Consider the following 23831-nt stretch of genomic DNA (forward strand, 5'->3'; position numbering starts at 1 on the left):
TGGTGAGGATGATGCTTTATATATATTTTTTGTTTAAGCTTAAAATGTATTGCTGGGTTCTATAGAAAAGAAGCTTGATTAAAAAACATAAAAATACACCTTGAAATACAAATTCAGTATAATCAGCTTTTAAATTTAACATTATATTTACTACCATAGTAAATATCCTTAGGTTCACTCTGGCAAACTTCATGACAATAAAATGTAGGGGATATAAAATAATACACAAGCTGGGTCTAAGAAAAGGGCAAGCCATCTCCTGACTCAATTACCATGACCAGAGGGTTTTCCGTTTGTGAGCATATAAAAGAATAAACTGTATATTATTCACTGTCTATAAGCAAAAAGGAGAGGAGTAACCCATAAGTCTCTCCCTGACTACTTGACTTTGTGGGAAGTCAGCTGGAATGTGGTAAGCAGCCCTATTAAGAGGTCCATGTGATGGTAAGAAACCGAGGCCAGTTAACAACCACATGAGTGAGCTTGAAAGTCAATCTTCCAGGGGCGCCTGGGTGGCTCAGTCGGTTAAGAGTCCGACTTCAGCTCAGGTCACGATCTCGCGGTCCATGAGTTCGAGCCCCGCGTCGGGCTCTGGGCTGATGGCTCAGAGCCTGGAGCCTGCTTCTGATTCTGTGTCTCCCTCTCTCTCTGCCCCTCCCCCGTTCATGCTCTGTCTCTCTCTGTCTCAAAAATAAATAAACGTTAAAAAAAAAAAAATTAAAAAAAAAAAAAAAAAGTAAATCTTCCTTCCTCTTCCTAACCTTCGATGACTACAACCTTGGTTAACAGCCAGGCTGTATGTAATTTAATGAAAGACTCTGAGCCTGAACCACCCAGCCAGTCAAGTTGCTTCTGAATTCCTGCCCTACAAAAACTAAGAAATAATAATTACTAGTTGTCTCAAGCTGCTAAGTTTCGGAGTAACTTGTCACACAACAATAAGTAACTAATATATACACAATTCATCAATATATAAAAGTGAGCAATGGCAGGTTTCCCCTTCACATCAGATTTAATATCCTATAAACAGACTGTAAGACAAGAGAGGTTCCAAAATTAATTACCTGCACAATTGGTGGAGTTGTCTGTGAATAGGGTGATGTCACACCATAGACAGCTGGACAAGTCTGTCCTTGATAATATATGGTTGCTTGAGACTGTGCAGGAGAATACTGCTGGGGGACACTGACAGACTGTTGATTTGAATCCCAAACACCATAATTCTGTCCCTGAACTGGGCCTGGGGCTGGCACTGGCAAGACGGTGACGCTGGAGTCTTGGTGTACCACACCATCACTTTGGGCCACATACTGTGAACTGGAAACTTCCACAGGGGCTGCCACATGTGGCACCACTGGTACAGGTGGAGGGGCAGCAAGGGGTTCTGTAGAATGTCCCACCAAGGGCTGAGAATGATCATAAGGAGCAGGAGAACACACGGGGTCCATGCTAGGTGTGGGGAGGAGCACCTTTCCAGCATTAGGGTTGCTGGGATCCACATAGGCCTGCATAGGATATCCTGGTGGGTAGCCAGCAAAGGGGTGATGAGGGGCATTGTAGCCCAGAGAGTCATAGGGCAGTGGAGATGTCATTCCCAGGTTCTGCATCTGCTGCTGTTGTTTCTGAGCCTCCCGCTGAGCCACCTCTTGCTCAAACAGCTTCCGGCGCTCCTCCGTAGAAAGTTTATTGCGGTCTTTAATTCGAACTTTCTTCTTAGAAGTTGGTGTATCATATCTAGAAAGAAAATAGTAAGAGCATCACAAACTTTTTCCCCTAAATCAAGGGCATAATCAAAGCACTAATAAATGTTATGTCCCTCAATACTCAACCATTAACCACACCAACTCCAATTTGGCATTGGTTAAAAATCAGTCAAAATTACTTAAGGAGTCTTGCAGATAGTAGAGAATCCCAAAGAATCATTTAGATGAAAATAGTAACTTTAATTTTATTCTCAGGTTCTAGAACATCAAATTAAAGATACACATAATATTCTAAACAGATTCTTCTTTACAGTTGGGGACACTTCTAGATCTACAAATTCGTTCATTAAAACAAAGTACACCAGTAAGAGCTATAGAATTTGATGTACGTCTGACCACATACATTTATGATAAATATCAACAAAGGATAGTTGAATGAAAGACGATAATGCACACATAAAAATATGGGGAGCTCTATTCACATACTCTTCTCTAGGCAGGATCAAGGATAATGTCTTACTGCTGAGCTTAATGCCCTGGGATGGTTCTGACAAGGCCCACTGGAAACCATCAGCTCTAACATTCAAAAGAAAAAAACTGAGGGCTTAAAAGATTCTGCTGCCAAGGTTTATGGAGTGAATCAAACTTATGAGAAAGTGCTCTTGGCAAAAATTAAAAACTGACAACTAACTTCAAGAGGTTTCACTGCACAGAAACATCTAAGAACATCTCCATGGACAAGGGCATAACATTCATCCAAACAACAAAAAAACAAATGGTCTAAAACCTCCATACTGACAATTTCCTTTAAAATGTTAATGGTACAGTAGTATCCTTAGTTGCTGGGCAGAAACAAATGCAAATTAGTCTACAGAACAAAGCACCTTAAGCCCAGGCCTCAGTGAATTCCCACAGATCAAATTCTAAGGAACATGTTGAGTTCATTAGAAAATAAAATCATTATTTTATATAATTACAAAATTATACACGTATATATATAAACAAACGAGAGGACAAGACCCACAAAAACTACTAGTACTGGAATGATCCAATACAAACTGAAGAGACATTTAGTATGTTTAATGAATATCAAAGAGGCAATCAAAAATATCACTAAGGAATGGGAACATAAAAAACTATCAGGTAGATTTGAAAAAGAACTCCATGAAACATCTAGAAACGAAACAGAGTGGAAATTAAAACTCAATTATCATATGAAATTGAGCATGCACATACCTGACAATCTGACAAGTCTGGTCATTTACCCAAGAGACACTATTGCACATGTACATCAAAATTAGATAATAGCACTATACATAACTGAAGAAGCTTTACAACAAAATGTTACACAAAGCAGTGAAAATGAATAAACTGACACATGCAATTATGGGTAAATCTTAGCAATACACTATCAGGTGAAAACAAAGTACCCCCAAATTAAATGCAGAATGGCAGCCTTTTCATAAAGTTAAAAACTAACATTATTTAAAAACATGTATTAGACAACATAAAACTGTATTTTAAAAAAGGAAAGCCAGGGTATAATGAACACAGGATGCAAGATGATATCATCTCAAGCAGTAAAGGCAAGGGACAGTATAGGAAGAAATGGCTTAGCCAGATTTATACAGTGGTTAAGATCACAGCACAAAAGCATTATAATATATGGAGAAGAAGTCTATGCACAGAAATGTGTCATGAACCAAGAAACAATCCAACATTCAATCCAATGTCCCTAAGATCCATGCCATGGTATGGTTAAGTAAGAGATCAGATCTGAAGAGAATTAGTAATGTGGAAGATGATCTTCAAATTCAAAAAGTTAAATTAATTTCAACCAGATAAAATAAAAAGAAACCCTAAACAGAGGGTAGTGATACTGCAGAACACCAAACACAAAGAGGACTCATAAAAGCAGACCAAGAGAAAAGCCAGATTACTTAAAGAACAACAATTAGACCAATAAAGTTTCATTAACAACAAGGGAAGTTAGAAGACTGAAGAATAACAGTTTCAAAGTGTCGAGAAAAACTTGTTAACTAAGCAAAACTTCCTTTTAAAAATGAGAGTCAATGTTCACATAAAGACTCATACATATACAAGTCTTGTAATATATATATATTTTTTTTAACGTTTATTTATTATTGAGAGACAGACACAGAGCATGAGCAGGGGAGGAGCAGAGAGCGGCGGGAGACACAGAATCTGAAGCAGGCTTCAGGCTCTGAGCGGACAGCACAGAGCCTGACGTGGGGCTTGAACTCACGAACTGTGAGATCATGACCTGAACCGAAGTCAGACGCTTAACAGACTAGGCCACCCAGGCACCCCCTAGTCTGGTAATATTCTTAACAGCCATCTGGAAACAATCCAAATGCCTATCAACTAATGAATTTGTAAACAAGCTATGTTGTACCGATCCAATAGATTACCCACTCATCAATAAAAGGAACTACTGAGACCTAACAACATGAATGGATTTCAAATGCAATCTGCTAAGTGAAAGACAGACTCAAATATTATCTAGACTATGATACTATATACATCACATTCTGGAAAAGACAAAAACAGAGCATCAGAAAGCAGAGCAATGGCTGCCAGCAACTAGGAGTAGGTAAAGGGGACTGACTCCAAAGAGCTCAAGAAAATTTTCTGAGATAACAGAAGTGTCTATACCATGACTGTAGTGGTGGTTACTTAACTGCATGCGTTTGACAAAACACTTTGAATTATACACTTAAAACTGAATATTTCTGTAAGTAATTTTTATCTACTGATTAAATAAAACTGATTTTTAAAACTGAGGGTGAGCAATGAAAACCAAAAAGATTTTTCAGACATATTTGAAACACAGTATGAACAAAAACTCATCAAGGAAATCTTTTGTTGTTGTTGTTGTTTGAGTGAGAAAGAGCCAGAAAGAGTGAGAAAGAGCACAAGCTGAGGAAGAGCAGAGGGAGAGGAGACACGGAATCTCAAGTAGGCTCAGTGCCCAGTGCAGAGCCCAACACGAGGCTCAATCTCAACTCAAATCAAGAGTCGGACGCTTAACCAACTGAGCCACCCAGGGTCCCCTAAAGGAAATCTTTTTTTTTTTTTTTTAGGAAATCTTTTAAAGGAAGGTCTAAGGAAAAAGAAAGGAGAACAAAAAAACCCTAATTAATGTAAACTAAATAAATCAATTTGTGTACATATAAAAAAATTAACAATAACTGACAGGGAAGGAGGAGGAACAAGAAATTATAATATTGGACAATAATGGCATATAAATTGGGAAGGCTGAATGATCAGAGTTAAAGTATCCTAAAGTACTTGTGTTGTTTAGGATATGGATTAAATTTAGATTTTATTAAAGTAAAACGAGTTAAATACCACAAAGAATTAAAATATCAATCAGCTATAAACTATGTATCAGCCACAGAAAAGTTAAAAGGAAAAAGGAAATAAAAAATTTCAGTTAAATCCTATCAATAGGAAGATAGCATACTTCTATTAATATCAAACAAAACAGACTATACAGCCAGTCTCAATAAAATTCTAAGAACTGGTAAAATACAAACCAATGAATGGCAATTAAATTTGAAACTTAACAAAAGAAGGGGGTGCCTGGTGGCTCAGTCAGTTAAGCATCTGACTTTGGCTCAGATTATGATCTCGTGGTTCATGGGTTCAAGCTCTGCATCGAGCTCTGCGTTGACAGTTCAGAGTCCAGAGACTGCTTCGGGTTCTGTGTCTCCCTCTCTCTCTTCCCCTCCCCCACTTGTTTTCTCTCTCTCTCAAAATAAATAAAAACTAAAAAAAAAAAAAAAAAAAAATTTTAAGCAGGCTGTAAAGCCTGATAGTATTTAGAACTAAATTATGACAAACTATACTATCACAAGAGTAGTTCAATGGTAGTTATGAAGAAATTAAAATCCTCAAACACTTTCATTTGAAGACAAAAAATGCTGAAAATTAAGGAGCTAAGAATCCCAATTACTCCAATTAAAAAAAAAAAAAAAAATATATATATATATATATATATATATATCCTATCTGTATGTCCAAAAGAGTGGAATAAAACATGAATAGCAATCAATTACCAAAATAAAAAATGCTGTTATTCTGTGATTTGTATCGGATGTGTTGTTAGTAAAATAACAAGAACAAAGCAAAAGGATTAGAAAGGAAAAAACCCAAATTCATAGGATATGGACTGTTGGCAAAGACCCAAAAAAAGGGCAAAAACCCCAACACTTTGAAATATCATTGAGAGTTTTGTATGGTTGCCAGCATGAGATCAATATACAAAAGTCAACTGCAGTATCGAAACACAAGCAACAAACTGAAAATGTAACAAAAAAGGCAAGGTTTTCAGAAATGAATATACCAAGATACGTTAAGTCTTTCTAGAGAAAATGTAAACAGGAGATTAATGAAGAACTTAATCTTTATTTAAAGTATTAAAGAAGACGTAATTACACAGAAAATATCTGAATACTCAATTTGAATATAGGAATAGGACTCCTTAAAACTGTAAAGATGTCAAGTCTTCTCAGAATCATCTTTTGGGTGATGGGTGGAGGGAATCTGACAAGCAGATCTGAAGGAGAACAAGTCTGAGAAAAGACATGACATCCCAGAAGATCAAGGAGGGACCTGTCCTACTTGCTATCAAGACTTAAATATGAGCTACAGACACATTATGAGCCCCAAACCAGATCCTCCCACATATGAGAACTTGTTGGAGAGAGCGTGCTGCAGATCAAGGAGAAAGGATGGGCTTTCAAGTAAATGGTACAGAGACTGGGTATTCACTTAGAAAAAAAAAGAAACCATAAACCTACCTCACAACATACACAAAAATTAATTCCCAATAAATTAAGGACAAGAAAGAAAGAAAAGAGTATCATTGCCTCAAGAGTAGGGAAGAAATTTTTTTTTTTAGTTAAAAAAATTTTTATGTTTATTTATTCATTTTGAGACAGAGAGAGAGAGACAGGCAGACAGACAGAGTGTGAGCGCAAGCAGGGGAGGGGCAGAGAGAGAGAATCCCAAGCAGGCTCTGTGCTGTCAGTGCAGAGCCCAACGTGGGGCTTGATCCCACAAACCATGAGATCATGACCTGAGCCGAATCCAGAGTCGGATGGTTAACTGACTAAGCCACCCAGGTGCCCCAGAAAGAATTTCTTGACAGCCATCTGTTGTTTTGTTTTGTTTTGTTTTATTTGTTTATTCATTTATTTATTTTTGAGACCTAGAGAAATAGAGCATGAGCGGGACAGGGGCAGAGAGAGACGGAGACAGAATCTGAAGCAGGCTCTAGGTTCTGAGCTGTCAGCATAGAGGCCGATGTGGGGCTTGAACCCACCAACCGTGAGATCATGACCTGAGCTGAATCCAGAGGCAGATGCTTAACTGACTGAGCCACCCAGGTGCCCCAGAAAGAATTTCTTAAAACACAGTAAAAGCACTGACCATGAAGGAAACATACAATATGCGTGATATATTCAATTATACCATAATTAATAAATTCTGTATATCAAAAGACACAAAAGAGTCAAAATGCAAGCCACAAACTGAGAAAAACATATTTGCAAAAATTATCACCCAAGCAGAATTATATTTAGAGTATAAAGAATCTTTAAAAAAAAAAATTTCTAAAACTCAAAAAGGTAAATGAACAGCACATATGAAAAGACACTTCACAGAAGAAACAGGAATGGCCAATAAATGTATGACAAGATGTTTAATCTACTTAGTAATTAGGGTAATGCAAATGAAAATCATGATGGATTTACTATTATAAACCCTGACAACCCAAAATTAAAATTTTGGCAATTACACTATATGAATGCTATATCTCATTTTTTCAAACAAATAAATTTAATTTAAAAAGAACTTCTCCGGAATAAATGTTTTCTAGTCCCCAGTGACCGATCATGCAGCTTGTTTTTCTACAAGCATGAGGAAGATAGCCTCTGACACAGAGATCAACCAGCATTTTGACTGGTAAGGCACAAGATTCACTAAAAAAAAGTTCTGACTTTCGAAGATTTATCATTACCTCTGAAGAGTTATCTCCCACCCACCTCCACTCCCTTGAAAGAACAAGTCTCTGGCTCCTCAAATAACATTTAAATGTTATCAAGTAGAAACCATTCAAGTACTGAAAATCCACTAGTCTTCACTGTCAAAAGAGACTCTGTCTCAATATTTATCAGTAAAGTTTTATACTCATTCATCAAGAGAATATACTTATTCCAAAACCCCTTGGTGCCCCAAATCAGAAGTACTGACTTGGGAACTTTCTAACTGGCTCAGAAAAGAGAGTAACTCACACAGGCCACTTACCTGTCATCTGGCCTTTTTGTTCCCCGCTCATAGGCAGAAGAAGGTGGTGAGAGAGAGCCCCTTCGTTTCCTTTTCTCTTTATTTTGAGTTTGCTTGTCTGGGTCTCTCTCTCTTGACCTGTTAGGAGTCTTTGGGGCAGCTGTTTGATCTCTGAAGCCAACAGCATCCCTTCCTCGTTCAGTTACTAAGGGAAAAGGGTTTTTAAAAATTTACTTGGCAGACTCTACTCCATCATGATAGCACGTCAACTGTAGAACACAATTTCTATCCAACAAATGGATCTATGGATTCCTCCCTCATATGCCCATCCTGAATTTGGATGAGAAACAAGGTGTTGTGTGTGTGTACACTCTACTTCCTGAAAGTCTCTGCCATGAATTCTCTTTTCTACCTTTCCCAAACTCTCAGTCTAAGCCTTCAGCCTTTCTAACAAGTTCTGTGGAACACATGCATGCGAGATGTTCCCGTTACCTTTAACAAGGCAGTCTGCTTGCAGTTCAAAATGTAAAAGCCTTCTACTGTCCCTGTAACTCTGTATATTTACAATTTGTAGAAGAGCAGCCTGGCATGCTAAGCATAAAAACTAAAAGGGAAATAAATGTCTTTTTAGTTTAACAACAACAAAAAAAGAAAAACAGATTAGAGAATTTTTTATGAACTACCATTTCAAAATGAAAATATTTCAAACACAAATGATACAGCTGATAACTCATGAAGTTATCAAAGCCAGAGAGTTACATCTTCAAAAAAAGAATGCCATCTTCCTACTGAAAGATGATACTATTAAACTTTTGCACTCAGCCTCTTTACCTAGAATGGTCTTCCCCAATATCATTGCCACTGTTCCCAAAAGCTGTGCTAAGTGCTACTTTTCACTGACCACACCTCCTAGTTTCTCATCTCCCTAAGAAGTCTAAATCCCACCAATGAATATTTCAATATAAATTAACTGGTATTATACGCCACTGCTTTGTGTATGTTAGCACTGCTACTTGATTAATCAGATTGCTCTTGTCCTGTGGAAATAATTTCTTATAAAATATCTCTCAGAGCACAAAGCAGATTCTCAATAAACATTAACTATTTTTTCTTCTCACCTCAGAAAAACATGCTATCACTTGTTTTCTTCCCTGGCATCACGGTTAGGTTTACATATGCCATTCTTGCAGTTCTCCTTTTAGTGGGCCAAAAACTCCATTTGTTTGCAAAACAGTTACTAATCAATGGCCACGTATGAGCATTTGTCAGTGAGAGGCTCATAGAGCTCATCTACACCACACACTGGTAGAAAACACTACACAATTAAAACAATTGTTCCAGCTCACAAGGTATTAGCACCACATTCTTCTGGGACGTACTACTTCCTAGTTTCACCTGGATCTGCCCACGACTACTCTATTTCCTTCTTACAACAGGTTCCATGTACTGATGTTAACTTCCTTAAAATGTGACTATTTCTGCACTATATCCTGGTAAAGTAAGAAAAGGAATCATACTAACAGTTCATATTCTGACTCTGCATCTTGGAATATGTGAGGCAGATGTCATTCCATTTATTCAGGCTGATGTTTTCATATTATAAAACGAAAGTAAAGCTAGGCTACATATTTCCCAAAATATTTTACAGTTCTTAGGAATTTTACAAGTTCTAAGCTTTTTAATTTGCCATTGAGGGTTGATATAGAAGCTAGGCTTGAATTGTAAGTATTTCTTATAAAAGACTGAGACTGGTTGGGGCTGGGGCACATATGTGAAGGAGAAACTGAAGGTGGCACACAAAAGGCTGCTTCCTGAAAAGATTACAGTCTTCCATTATAGATGCCTCTCAAAGGCCATCGCTCTCAGAGGGCACCCCAGAGTAGATATTTGCAAAATATTGGGGGGAAAACCCCACAGATATTTAAGCTTTGCCCATCCTGCTATTGATTTCAGCTCAGTGAGCCCAGAGAAGCTAGCCTCTGATGATCAAGCTTACAGTGGTGCCACTGGTTTTGCCAACCAGCACTACTCAACCCTGCCTTCTTTCTTATGGGAGGAATTCTTTCCAGCCCTAACTAGGATGTTTGGCTATGAAGAGACTAAACCAATCGAGTTAAAAATATTCAAGACAAAAACAAAACCCCAACAACGGTACAAAGTACACCTCACAGGGCATTAACCTATATGATTATTTAACCATTAAGTTTTAAGACTATAAAAAGCTCTTCATGCCAAAAATAAAGAAAAAGAAAAAAAACAAACAAAAAAAGAAACAAAAACACCAAAAATATGATCACACTGGCTCCTTCACTCTACATTGGGTCAATACTGGAGGGCTCAAGAGATCAACAACAGCCACCATAAGATCCATTGCTTTCATCTTTAAAGAAGTATGCTGGAAACACAACTAAGTAGTAAAACCCAGAAACCAGACTACCATGGCCTCCCTGTTACCTTTTCTGGAATGATTCTTTTTTTTTTTTTTTCGAGATTTTATTTTTAATTAATCTCAAAACCCAACATGGGGCTCGTACCCACAACCCCGAGATCAAGAGTCATGTGTTCCACCGACTGAACCAGCCAGGTGTCCCTGTAAATGACTCTTAACCTTTTGAGGGATCACTGAGCCCCTGAGAACCTGATGAAAGTTTTGAATTTTCCCTAGAAAAATGAACGTAAATAAAGGATTCTGCATATAAACATCTACAGGTAAAGACTTATACAGACATTTAGGAGTACAGGTTTAACAATGCCTGTTCTAGAGGGACAAATAAATGAAAGAAAAGCTACTAAAAGCAGTGACTTCAAGGAAAGCAACACCAAAGGTAGTGTAAAGGGACATCTCTTTTGGCAAAAATTCACTAAGAAAGAATAAAAAGGCAAGTTCACAAACTTTTACACCAAATACTTCATTTACCTAATTACATACTGTTGGGTTTCAAAAACAAAATAGCTAAAATTCTTATCATTTACCTCTGCATATTTCCAAAAGAGTATTTGTAAAGCCATATACACAGAGTACCTCTGAATACCTACTTGTGTTCTCCTTTTCAGTTTGACTTTTCTTTGGAATTCGATAAACCTCCTGCAATTACAAAAAAAAAAAAAAAAAAAAAAAAAAAAAAACCAAAAGAAGAGTTATTAGTATGGAGTGGAAGTGGTGATTGCTTTGAAGCTGATTGACTTCACGTGGCAAGAAAGAACTAGGAAGGAACAGACTGGTATTTAATTATTCTCCAAAATCTGACTTACATCTAGCTTTAAGAATAGATCCTGGTCCCTCAGAAATAAGTAATAACTTATATAAACTCATGTACATACACACATACACACACATTTATTATGTATATGTATGTTTTGTTTTTTAAACACCTACCAGGCTTGTCTGATCTCATCAGCCAAGTGGCAGACTAAGTAACTTGGACATTACATTTCTGGCAGGAATATACTTCCTGATAATCTTCATTTCTGCAAAGCTTCTGCATATAAAATGAAGTCATCTAAAGTTCCTTTATCGAGAGTATTCATAAGAACAATTCTAACCTCTCACTTGCCATCCCTACTTAAGGGAAAAAAGGTTAGTAATTACTCAGCTATATAAAAACACCTCTGAAAAAACTTATGTCTAAAGACAATGCCCATTATTCATATTCTTATATAAATGCAAAACCAACTTGGCTAATGGCCAAATGTAATATCTACTTACGTATTGTTATTTTTAAAAAAGGAAAGGTAAATATTAGATCATTGTCATTCTTGAAACAGCATCAATGCTGTACCAAAATTGTTCTCTACAAATGTAAACTGTTTTTCAGCCCTGAATACCTTTTCTTGCTATATGAATCTAAGGCCTAGAACATGTCCTGTTCCCTGACAATCCCTCACTTTCTAGTCCATCAAGTACTTCTTGGCAAGGCACAACATTCCCTTATTCAGTCACCTTGGTTAAGTGGGCAAATGGCAAATCTACACATCCTCAATGGTTTATCACATGATACCTCCACTTTATAGTAACCTCATAATATTGACCATACCTATACGAGCTGGTAATTCCATTTTTTTAAGCAACTGTACTCCAAAAAAATCAAAGAACTCCTCCTTCCACGTAATTGTCAGTTCTAGCAATTATTTGTGGAAAACGAGAAATAACCCACATGCTATACAACTGAAGAAGGGTCAAGATTTAATATTCAGGTGTGATTAAAAATGACAAATATGAACCACACAGATAAAGAGCAATCTATATGAATGTAGATTTTTTAGAAATAATTATTCAACACCCCATGCGTGCTGACAAATTATTTAATAAAGATGTCCTAATTAGATGTGCACTTATCCTGTGTGCCAGGTATCACACTAGGCATTTCAAACACATTACTTTATTTGAGCTTCAAAACAACTCTATTAATTAAATACTATCATCTCCATTTTTAAGGTTATGATGCTTTCAGATAGACTGACTCCAGAGCAATTTAATCTCCTGTACTACACAGGAAATGGTGAATGGTGGCATTATTTGGGAAGGAGTACTACTTTAGGGACACACACATAAATGCAGGTGGCATTCTCTATTCCCCCAGTCCCTTTCCTGTGTAGGACTTCCACTGGAACTCTGGCTACACAATTAGACTGCTCCAGGAAACTTTTATAGAAATACCGTCCCAACAAATTAAATCTAAAATTCCAGGCACTGGACCCAAGTATCTGTATTTTTTAAAATTAATTTGTTTTGGGGGCAGGGGGAGGGAGGGAGAGCGCGCACATGCACACGAGTCGGGGAGGGATAGGGAGAGAATCCCAAGCAGGGTCTGCGCTTGACAGTGCAGAGCCTGACATGGGGTTCAATCCCACGAACGATGAGGTCATGACTTGAGCCGAAATCAAGAGTCTGACGCCCAACCAACCGAGCAACCCAGGGGTGCCTACGCTTTTTAAAGCTCTCTAGATGATTCTGATGCCTACAGAATGTTGAGAACCACTGAACTACTAGCTTCTCTTAGCAGCCTTCACACACTCTCCTCACAAGGGAGAATTTGAGAGAAAGAACTGTATATGCCTGTCCTCAGCTCAAAGCCACCTGGGGGTGGCTCCTCTGAGGGATGCTTGGAGCTGTCGAGCTGTCAGTGTCCAGCTATAATGGTGAATCAGGAATAAACACAGGAAGGACAAAGCTGACACTCTTAGCTCTGTCGACTCCTCTGTCCACCTCTCAGAGGGGTTATCAAACTTGGGAAAAAGTAAGAATGCCACTCATCACCACCTACCCACACTATAAGGAAAAACACATGTTCTATTCATTTTTAAAGGCTTCAAAATGACTGTTGCATTAGGTCCTCTGTAAATTTAGGTACTCCAAAAAGATAACATGTTCATTCACAAAGGGTGCTTAGAACAGACACAGAGATACATAAGTCTGTGTCAACTAAGGATTACAAAATTTTTACCTATATAGTTTCTTTTGCCTAAGGTCTTGGGCATTACAAGTATTCATTACAAACATTTATCATAATTTATTACACAGACTTCAAGTTGGGACCTATTCTATGGTGGCAGTTAAGGTACCAAAGAAAATGTTTCTCAAAAATATATTCCTAACTTCATTCAAAAGTTTAGAGCAACTACTAAAGTAGAAAATATATTCCAGTGTTCACAAAATGGAAGATTATTACTGACTCATGACCAAAAGCTATTGACTTTTACTGTGTGCCTCAAACTATGGGGAGTAAATTCCATTAACATGCACCCAAGCACTTGGGAGCTACTAACTGGATCCTCGTCTTCATATAGTTAAAGCTGTATGTATATAAAATTAAACTGGAAACTCAGGTTGTCTATTTTGAGGCCCTGAATTTTTCCAAAGCCCCACAATAATGTAAACTGAGAAGGAAGCAGTCATGTGAAGATTACTATACTATTTCTTAAAATCATTCTGTCTTAAGAATAAATAGCAATAATGGTAGCTTATGTGATATGGAATTCGAGAATAATGTCCTATCTGCAGGCCACAGAATCCACCGAAGAAAATGTTTGAGTTGGCTTCATTCACACTAACCCTCCATGTAAACTTACTTTGGTCTGCTAAAAATTCTACTCAAAAGACTAGCATGTTATGAAAGAACACTAAACCATGAGTCAGGAGACCTGGGTTCAGGGACTAACCCTGCCTTCAGAAGGGCCTAAAAGAATCTAGTTCCCCACTCCACCTGATATTCTTTACCTATCATCCCGCTTTACTTCTTTGGTGTCTACGTTGCTGCTCCTAACACATACACATACACACTCAAAGCTGTAATTCTTAAGGGCCAACACTATCTTACTCTTTGCTCTATCTCTAGTACCGGGAAAATGTCTGACACAAAGGCAACACTCAATTGCTTGTTGAATGGACCAATAAGTGAAATTCTACTAGTAATGTGCAGAAATCAACCACACAGTGCTAAAGAAATTCAAAGTATTGCATAGCTTTTTTTTTTTTTTTTTTTAAATCACTAAATCTATACCACCATTCTCTTTCATCCCTGGTAAGAATGCTACTTACAGGCCTATATAACCATAGACTAGACATTGCATATTTCCAGGGTCAGACAAATAAGTACACCTCTACAACATTTTGAACTCTTTTCAATGCTTAGAACAGCTTACCCTTAGTCTATCAATCATTCCTCTTCCATCAAAGGCTCTAAATCAATCTCCAGAAATTGTTTGATAAACACTGAATCACTAATAAATTCACGCACAAGCAGTGCATCCAACATCCCTTATAAAAGCCTGTAAATGTGTGTGGAGTTGTTTTTAATTTATAGACAAAGACAGCACAAGTTCTTTGATGGTTATTTGTGGAATTCTGGTTTGCTCATTTATACAGCAAGTATTTATGTGTTAAAAGCACATATTAACAGTCTCCTATGTTTAAAGGACACTAGAGATACACAGTAGCAGCCACCAAGGAATTCACAGGCTAACAATCATGGCTGACAATTCTTACTGTGTGCCACGTCCTTTAATTGCATTCTCATATACTTTTACACTGCTATTAGAAGTATCTTTATTATATCTACAGTACATACTCGGGTTAAATAACTATACTAGGGTCATACATGCCACAGTGAGCTCTATACTGGACCCAGGATCTAAGCCTAGATTTGTCTCTGTCCAAAGCATACACTTTTAACCACCACCACTACTACCTCATAGGCACTCGAGGAAAATAGAAAGGAAACATATACTATCTTATACTAAAACTGGCCTTAGGAGAGAGGACTGGAAAAAGTATCCTGAAGGAAATAAACATCCGAACTGTCTTAAAGGATGACAAGGAGTTGTACATAGAAAGAAAGAGGCAGAAAACAAAAACATGGAGACAGAACACATGTGTTTATTCCAGTTCCATCCTGAAGTCCTATACAATGACAGTGGAAGAACAAAAAAAAAAAAAAAAAGTGTATATATGCCCATCTGTGTTATCTTTTCTTTCTAAGAAAGGAGTACTGAATGTACATGCATTCTTAAATGTCTTATTGTATTCCATGTACTGTATTCTCTTTCATGTGCTTTCGTCTGATGCTTCATAAAGAAAAAAAAATACTCTATCAATGAAATAAGATGCTATTAAAAAAAGACAGCAAGATAAGAACAAATAAGAACTGTGATGGAAAAAAGAGCTGAATGTCACCCAGAAAGCAGACCAAAAAGTCAAGAAAGAAAGTGGAAAACCAAAAAAAATTAGAGGATAAGCACTAGATGACCTACATCTAACACAGACATGCCAGAAAGCATGAGAGAGAAGACTGAGGGAAGTAGGAAAAAAAATACCAACAAAACAAAACAAAACAAAAAACCCTAACACACACACACACACACACACACACACACACACACACACACACACAAAGTTTTTAGAACTTAAAGACATGAGTCACCAGATGGAAGAAATGAGAGCACCTACTACAACAAAGGAATCGAAATGGCATCAGACTTCAATAGACAGCAACACTGTAAGCTAGAAAGTGATACAATGTCTTGAACATTTTAAAGAAAAATTTATTTTCAAATGATAATTATGATTTGCCTAACAAGCAAGAATAAAATAGAGGCATTTTTCAGACCGACAAGGTCTCAAAATTTTTCTACCAGAAGAGAATGTTGAAAACCAAGACTATGGAGGGTCTAAGATTCTCATTTCTGTGTCAAACACTTATTAATTAGCTACAGTGTAAATAGTACCACACAAGATACTTTAAAACAAAAGAAAGCAAAAACAACTAACAGTTCCTGAGAGAGTGATGGGAAAACGCTGAAAAGTAATGTAAATGAATTACTTAGCACTTAGAATATGATACAGGCATATATTAACATATATTTGCATATAAATTCAACAAGTGGGCATTTAATATAGGTCAAGTATCCAAGCTCTACTTTTGTGCAAATAACCAGAAGTAGTGGCTGCTTAAAATAACACCTGCAAAAGATGTAAAGATGTCATTCAAGGGGTGCCTGCGGGACTCAGTCCGTTGAGCGTCCGACTTCGGCTCAGGTCATGATCTCACAGTTTTTGTGTTCGAGCCCAACGCGGGGCTCGAACTCACAAGCCGTGAGATCATGACCTGAGCCGAAGTCGGACGCTCAACCGACTGAGCCACCCAGGCGCCCCAAAAATGATGATGCTTTTAATAAAAATGTACCTCAGAGAATGATAAACCAGCGTGTAAGAGAAGATTATGAGCTTGTATCTAAAAGGCAAGTGGAGGAGTCAAAAGCAAGCTGAAAATATATATCTGAAATTTAGGAAACAGGCTAAGGAAAGAGATCCACGATTTGGGAACATCTTAGGAGATCGTAACTTATATTGTGGTACTTAGGAGACTGCCAAGAGAGAAAGTACATAGAGAAAAATAGGCTGACTAGAAGAAAATAAAACTTAAAGGTGGAAGGACTTTATACTTAGTCATACAGTATGTTTTCTATTTTTTGATAAACATTTGCCAGCCATTCCACTTCCGGGTATATATCCAAAGGGAATGAAAACAGGATCTCAGAGAGCTGCAGTCCCACATTCACTACAGCATCATTCACACTAGCCACGATATGGAAACAACCTAAGTGTCCATCAACAGATGGAGAAGATACAGTGTACATGTACATGATGCAGTATTATTCAGTCATGAGAAAAAAGGACATCTTGCCATTTATGACAACATGGATGATCCCTGAGGATATTATGCTAAGTAAAAAAGTGAGGACGTAGAGAAATTAGAGAAATTAAAAACCTTACACACTGCAGGTAAAGGTAAAGGTAAAAACCTTATTACATTGCATTGTAAACGGTACAGCTATTGGGGAAAAGAGTCTGGCAGTTCCTCAGAAGTTAAATATAGAAGAGTTACTATGACTCACAAGTTCTACTCATAGGTATATACCCAAGAGACATGAAAACCAGTTTCACACAAAAATGTGTACATAAATATTCACAGTAACTGTATTCGTAACAGTCAAAAAGTAGAAACAACACAAATGTCCATACAAATGAGTAACAAAATTGGGTATATCCACACAAGGGAATAATACTATTCGGCTATAAAATGGAATTAAGTACTGATACGTGCTACAACATGGATGAATCCTGGAAACATTATGCTAGGTAAAGATCAGATAGAAAAAGCTATACTGTATGATTCCATTTATCCTTATTCACAGATTATGCAAATTCACAAACCCACTAAAATTTATTTGCAATCTCCAAAACAGTAAGCTAGAGAAAACTTCTCCAATTCTTCCCCCCAAAAGATGAGTCAACCACTGATATTTTTTGGTATACTTTTTCCAAATAATGGACTGATTAAGACGATGCCACACTTTTTGCCCAAGTCTCTCAGAATCCTTTCATTACTCTTTCTAAAAATGCTTCCAGTACACTACTACTCTTGTATACTATTTCTTCAGTATCATTTTCACTGACTTTATGAAATCAATGCATTTTTATTTTGTAATAGATCTGTACTGTATTTGTACTACATTGCCCAATTCTTAGAACAGTGAGACTTTGGCTAAGAAACACAACAACCTAAGAAACAACCTTTGTCTAGACAAAGACAGATGCTAATGTTAACAGAGAAGGGATGTTTGGATGACAATCTTTTAGTGTTCAGTTCATCAATTAATGTTTTGTGTCACAATGTTTGTTTTCTAAGCAATTTTAAAACCGTGAAAATTAAGATACTAAGAACACCATACACACACACACACACACACACACACACACACGCACGCACGCATGTGGATTTATGTATTTAATTACACAAGAGGTAAGTTTTTTTAAGTATTTATTTTGGGGAGAGCACAAGTGGGGCAGGGGCAGAGAGAGGGGGACAGAGCACCCAAAGTGGGCTCTGTGCTGACAGCAGAGAGCCCGATGTGGGGCTTGAACTCACAAACCATGAGATCATGACCTGAGACAAAGAGTGTCCCAAGAGATAAGCTTTTCCACGTAACTGAATGTATTTGAAAAGGATTTCAAAATATCCCACCATATTCCCAGGATTTTCGGGCATCTATGAAGTTTTAGTGTCAAAAGAAAATATGCCAAATATTTATCTGATTACTGAACACCGAAAATTTAGAAAAAGAGGTAAGAACTTAGAGAAACATACAAAAACTTTGGGTAAAATAGGACCATGTCATGGAACCTGATTCACAATTCTATACACTGGCTTAAAGATTAAAAATCCAGTTTCTCAATTAACAACAAAATCAAAAAATGAACACACAACATAGAACACCTCCATGTCTACAGCCCTACGCTACCTCAAGGCCCAATCAAAGAAAATAAACCTACTGGACAAATACTGCTATGTACCATAGCTCCTTTCCTGTCAGCATAAATTCTGTGAAATACCTTCAGTGGTAATGGCTCTATAACCAGGATTTAGTTTCCTTTAACAGAAGGAAGAATTATTTAACTCCCATCATCATGTCCCCGTAGAGCATAAGAGTCTGTGGTTTTACCTCACAAACTGTATTATAAATGGTAGGAGTAGAGGGGTTTCCATCAGGTCACAGAGGTCTTAAAATCTGACTACAAAGAAAATTCAGAAGAGAACATAAACGGCTGGAGACTTCATAAAATCACACACTTATGAGGGGCAGAGGAAGGGAGAGTAAAGGAAAGAGGGAGTATAATAATTTCGTTTATTCCTTTAACTCCCTAAAGAGACACTCTTCTAACTTCAGACAAATGGGCTCCCGTGAAATGGAAGGTAGTAAGAATCAATCTCAGTTTTTAGCCATTGAGAAAAATAGACGAAACACTGACTGAGTCAAAGTTCTTAAAACAGGAAACAAAAATGTAAAGATATTCAATACTTCATGCGTAAGTGACATGCAAATTAACACTTCAATAATTTTCCGTCTGTGTCAGTCTGACCAAGATAAAGTTACACAGTACCTGTGCTGACCAGAGTGTAGTGAGATAGATGCCTTTGTGTACATACACTGCTGGTGAGAGTTAAACTGGTACAGAAACTATAAAGATCAATCTGGCAAGACCTATGAATATGACAGAAAACACAGACCAGGACTCAGAGATACTGCTTTTAGTAATTTATCAAACATGTATATTCCCACATATGTAAATGTGTTTAAAATGATTTATATAGAAGTTATATGCTGAGCTTTAAAAAAAAAAAAAAGAGGAATCAACTGAAACGGCCAAAATAGGGGACTGATTAATAGGACTGAAAGGATAATGATTATAAGGGGCGCCTTAGTGGCTTAGTCAGTTGAGCATCTGACTCGATTTCACCTCAGGGCATGATCCCAGGGTCATAGGATCAAGCCCTGCATTGGGCTCTGCATGGAGTGTGGAGCCTGGTTGGGATTCTCTCTCTCCCCCTCTGCCCCCTTCCCCTCTCACATATGCTCTCTAAAAAAAATAAAAAATTTTAAAACGGAAACTGATGATTGCATATCTTTACAATAAAATACCATGCAGTATGAAAGCTAAGTTCTGTAAATTGGCATGAAACTAGCTTCATAATATATTAAATAAAAACAAGGAGCTAAAGAGTGCTGCCAGTTTTATAAAAAAAGAAATACACACACACAGTATGCACACATTATCTCTGGAAGGGTATACAAGAAGCTGGTTGTGCTGGTTGCCTTCAGGGAACAGGACATGGGTCAGGGGTAGGAGCAAAACACCACACCGTATGCCTTTTGAACTTTGTATCATGTACAGGAAAGGCCTATTTAAAAATTAAAATAAAAAGAGGAGAAAAAGATAACACGCCTCAGAAGAATCCCCTGACAAAGTACCAAAAAACTTTTTTGGCATTACTGCTGTACTCATGGTAAAGACCACCACCTGAGGGCTGTGACATCTCAGGCTGAGGCCTCAGGAACCCAAGGCAACTTCTAAATGCTGCTCTTCAGCAAATGCCATACCTTAAAAAGCCCTCCCAGTTCACTGTTGTTCGCTTTAAACTTGTCCCCTGGCCCCTCCTTCTTCTCCAGCCTTAACCAGCTTGACTCTAATTCAAAGAATCTACCTTAGCAATGCTCAGTTTTATTCAACACACACCTAAAATGTGCTGGGCTTATGCTAAAAAATACTGAAGCACAAGGTGAACAGGTAACACAAGTGCCTGCTTTTGAGGCCTCTCTAGGCCAGTAGTAAATGTGTGTAGAAAAATAAGGGTTTTCGTGTTAAGTAATCACCGAAGAATAACCAAGATTATGATGATGATTAAGTGTGTCTCATTTTCAGAGTTCTGTTTTCTAAGCAAATTAATTCCAAATCTAAGATTTTTTCTTACACTTTTCAAATGTAACCATCTCTTCTAATTAAAATTTTTCAAACTTTAAAATCACCACAGCCCTCCAAGTGATTGCACTGAAGTTACAGGTTGTACTGGTGAACCTAACGCTTAAGTGACGAGTAGATGGTCATTATTTAACATAGTACTGGAAGTGCTAGCCACAGCAATCAGACAAGAAGAAGGAATAAAAGGCATCCAAATTGGTTAGGATGAAGTAAAACTTTCACTATCTGTAGATGATATGGTATTACATATAGAAAACCCTAAAGATGCCACCAAAAAACTACTAGACTGATAAATGAATTCAGTAAGGTTGCAGGATACAAAATCAACATACAGAAACCCGTGGCATTTTTATACACTAATAATGAAGCAACAGAAAGAGAAATTAAGAAAGCAGTCCCATTTACAATTGCACCAAAGATAATAAAATACCTAGGAATAAATTCAACCCAGGAGGTGAAACACCTGTACTCTGAAAACTATAAAACACCAATGAAGGAAACTGAAGATGGCAAAAATAAATGGAAAAATATTCCATGCTCCTGGATTGGAAAAACAAATATTGTTAAGATGTCCATACTACCCCAAAGCAATCTACAGATTTAATGCAATCCCTATCAAAATACCAACAACATTTTTCACAGAAAACAATCCTAAAATTTGTATGGAACCACAGAAGACCCAGGACAGCTAAAACAATCTTGAAAAAGAACAACACTGGAGATATCACAATTCCAGATTTCCAGTTATACTACAAGGCTGTAGTAATCAAAACAGTATGGTATTGGCACAAAAATAAGCACATAGATCAATGGAATAGGATAAAAATCACAGAAACAAATCCACATTTATATGATCAATGTATCTATGACAAAGGAGGAAAGAATAGGAAATGGGAAAAAGCCTCTTCAACAAATGTTACTGAGAGAACTGGATGGCTCCATGCAAAATACTGAAACTGGACCACTGGCTTACTCTATACATGAAGATAAATTCAAAATGGGTTAAGAACCTAAATGTGAGACCTAAAACCATAAAAATCCTCAGAGAGCACAGGCAGTAATTTCTCGGACATTGGCTGTAGCAACATTTTTCTAAATAGGCCTCCTGAGGCAAGGGAAACAAAAGCAAAAATAAACTACTGGGACGTCATCAAAATAAAAAGCTTCTGCCCAGTAAAGGAAACAACCCACAAAACTAAAAGGCAGCCTACTGTATGGAAGAAGATATTTGCAAATGACATATCTCACAAAGGGTTAATGTCCAAAATATATGAAGAATTTATACATTATACAACTCAACACCCAAAAAACAAATCATACAGTAAGAAATGGGCAGGAGACATGAACAGACATTTCTCCAAACATCCAGATGGCCAAGAGAGATATGCTTAACAACACGCATCATCAGGGAAATGCAAATCAAAACCACAATGAGCTATCACTTCACACCTGTCAGAATGGCTAAAATCAAAAACATAACAGTGTTGATGAGGATATGGAGAAACAGGAATCTTCCTGTACTGTTGGTGAGACTGCAAACTGGTGCAGCCACTGTGAAAAACAGTATGGAGGTTCCTCAAAAGTTAAAAATGGAATTACCTTACGATCCAACAATGACACTATTGGGTATTTACCCAAAGAATACAAAAACACCAATTTGAAGACATATACCCACCCCTATGTTTACTGCAGCATAATTTCCAATAGCCAAAATTACGGAAGCATCCCAGTATCCACTGATAGATGAATGGATAAAGAAGATATTATATACATTTACAATAGAATATTATTCAGCCAAAAAATGAAATCTTGCCATTTGCAACAATATGGATGGAGCTAGAGTATCATGCTAAGTGAAATAAGCCAGTCAGAGAAAGATAAACACCGTATGATTTCACTCATATGTGGAACTTAAGAAACAAATGAGCAAAGGAGGAAAAAAAAGGAGAAAGACAAACCAAGAAAAAGACTCTTAATTATAGAGAACTGCAGGATACAAGAAGTGGGTTGGAGGGTGGGTGAAATAGGTGATGGGGATTAGTGCACTTAACATGATGAGCACCAACTAATGTGTACAATTGTCAGATCATTCTATTGTAAACACCGTATGTCAACTATACTGGAGTTTAAAACTTAATTAAAAAAAAAAAAAAAAAGAAGATTAGGTGATCCAGCCAGTACTCCAGTTAAGAGTAGGAGACCTCCTGGGGCGCCTGGGTGGCTCAGTCGGTTGAGCGGCTGACTTCGGCTCAGGTCATGATCTCACAGCTCGAAGGCTCATGAGTTCGAGCCCCATGTCAGGCTCTGTGCTGACAGCTCAAAGCCTGGAGCCTGCTTCGGATTCTGTGTCTCCCTCTCTCTCTGCCCTCCCCTGCTCATGTTCTGTCTCTCTCTCTCAAAAAAAATAAAATAAACATTAAAAAAAAAAAAAAAGAGTAGGAAACCTCCTGATGTCCAGATCATCCAGAAAATACTTTTTGGACCACAGTTCATTCTTTTCCCAACTCACACATATACACATCTCTGTTTGATAAGCTGCTCATATTCATGGACCCCTGCCCCAGAAAAACCCCAGTTTTGCATATGATTTCAGGGGTTCTGAAAATGCCCTGAAGTTCAATCATAGATCACAGTTTGCCAATCTCTACTGCACGGAAAAAAAAAAAACAAAAAACAAAAAAACAACTTGAATAAAACACTAAAATGGAAGTTTCTAAGATTTCAGAATGTATTTGGACTTATTAGTTTCTAAATCAGAAGCAGATTAAGAGAAATCTGAAGTATTCACCAAAGGTACATAATTATATAAATTGCCTCGCAAAGATATAGAAGTCACAATTTATTAGATCAGCAAAAGGGAATGGAAAGAATATGGGATTTAAATCAGAAGACCCAAGTCAATTTTCAGCTCTGTCACTTAAAAGCTAAGTCACAACCTCATGGGCCTATTTGTTTTCTGTTTTACAGGGAATAAAAACACCACCATGTATACTTCACAG

The 23831-nt window shown here is 37.3% G+C and overlaps 1 protein-coding gene and 1 long non-coding RNA gene across 6 annotated transcripts in view; both read right to left on the reverse strand.

Moving 5' to 3' along the window:
* The window catches only part of SETD2 (SET domain containing 2, histone lysine methyltransferase), a 123457-nt gene that overhangs the window by 29630 nt on the left and 69996 nt on the right, over positions 1–23831 (reverse strand). For 2 of the 5 annotated variants that reach the window (XM_049642571.1, XM_049642570.1), the window contains exons 13-15: positions 11052–11100; positions 8037–8220; positions 1065–1734 (exon numbers count right to left, since the gene is read on the reverse strand). In XM_049642571.1, the coding sequence (XP_049498528.1) occupies positions 1065–1734; positions 8037–8220; positions 11052–11100 (903 nt within the window). Of the gene's footprint in view, positions 1–1064; positions 1735–8036; positions 8221–11051; positions 11101–23831 lie in introns of those variants that run through there. The other 3 variants (XR_007460200.1, XR_007460198.1, XR_007460199.1) reach the window with 2 other exon arrangements.
* On the reverse strand, positions 11111–15976 carry LOC125930686 (uncharacterized). Its single transcript, XR_007460214.1, has 2 exons — positions 15890–15976; positions 11111–15854 (listed from the first exon to the last, which is right to left on the reverse strand). It is a non-coding gene; the product is annotated as an uncharacterized LOC125930686 (long non-coding RNA).

Source organism: Panthera uncia, chromosome A2 (assembly GCF_023721935.1).
Source record: "Panthera uncia isolate 11264 chromosome A2, Puncia_PCG_1.0, whole genome shotgun sequence".
Lineage (NCBI taxonomy): Eukaryota > Metazoa > Chordata > Mammalia > Carnivora > Felidae > Panthera > Panthera uncia.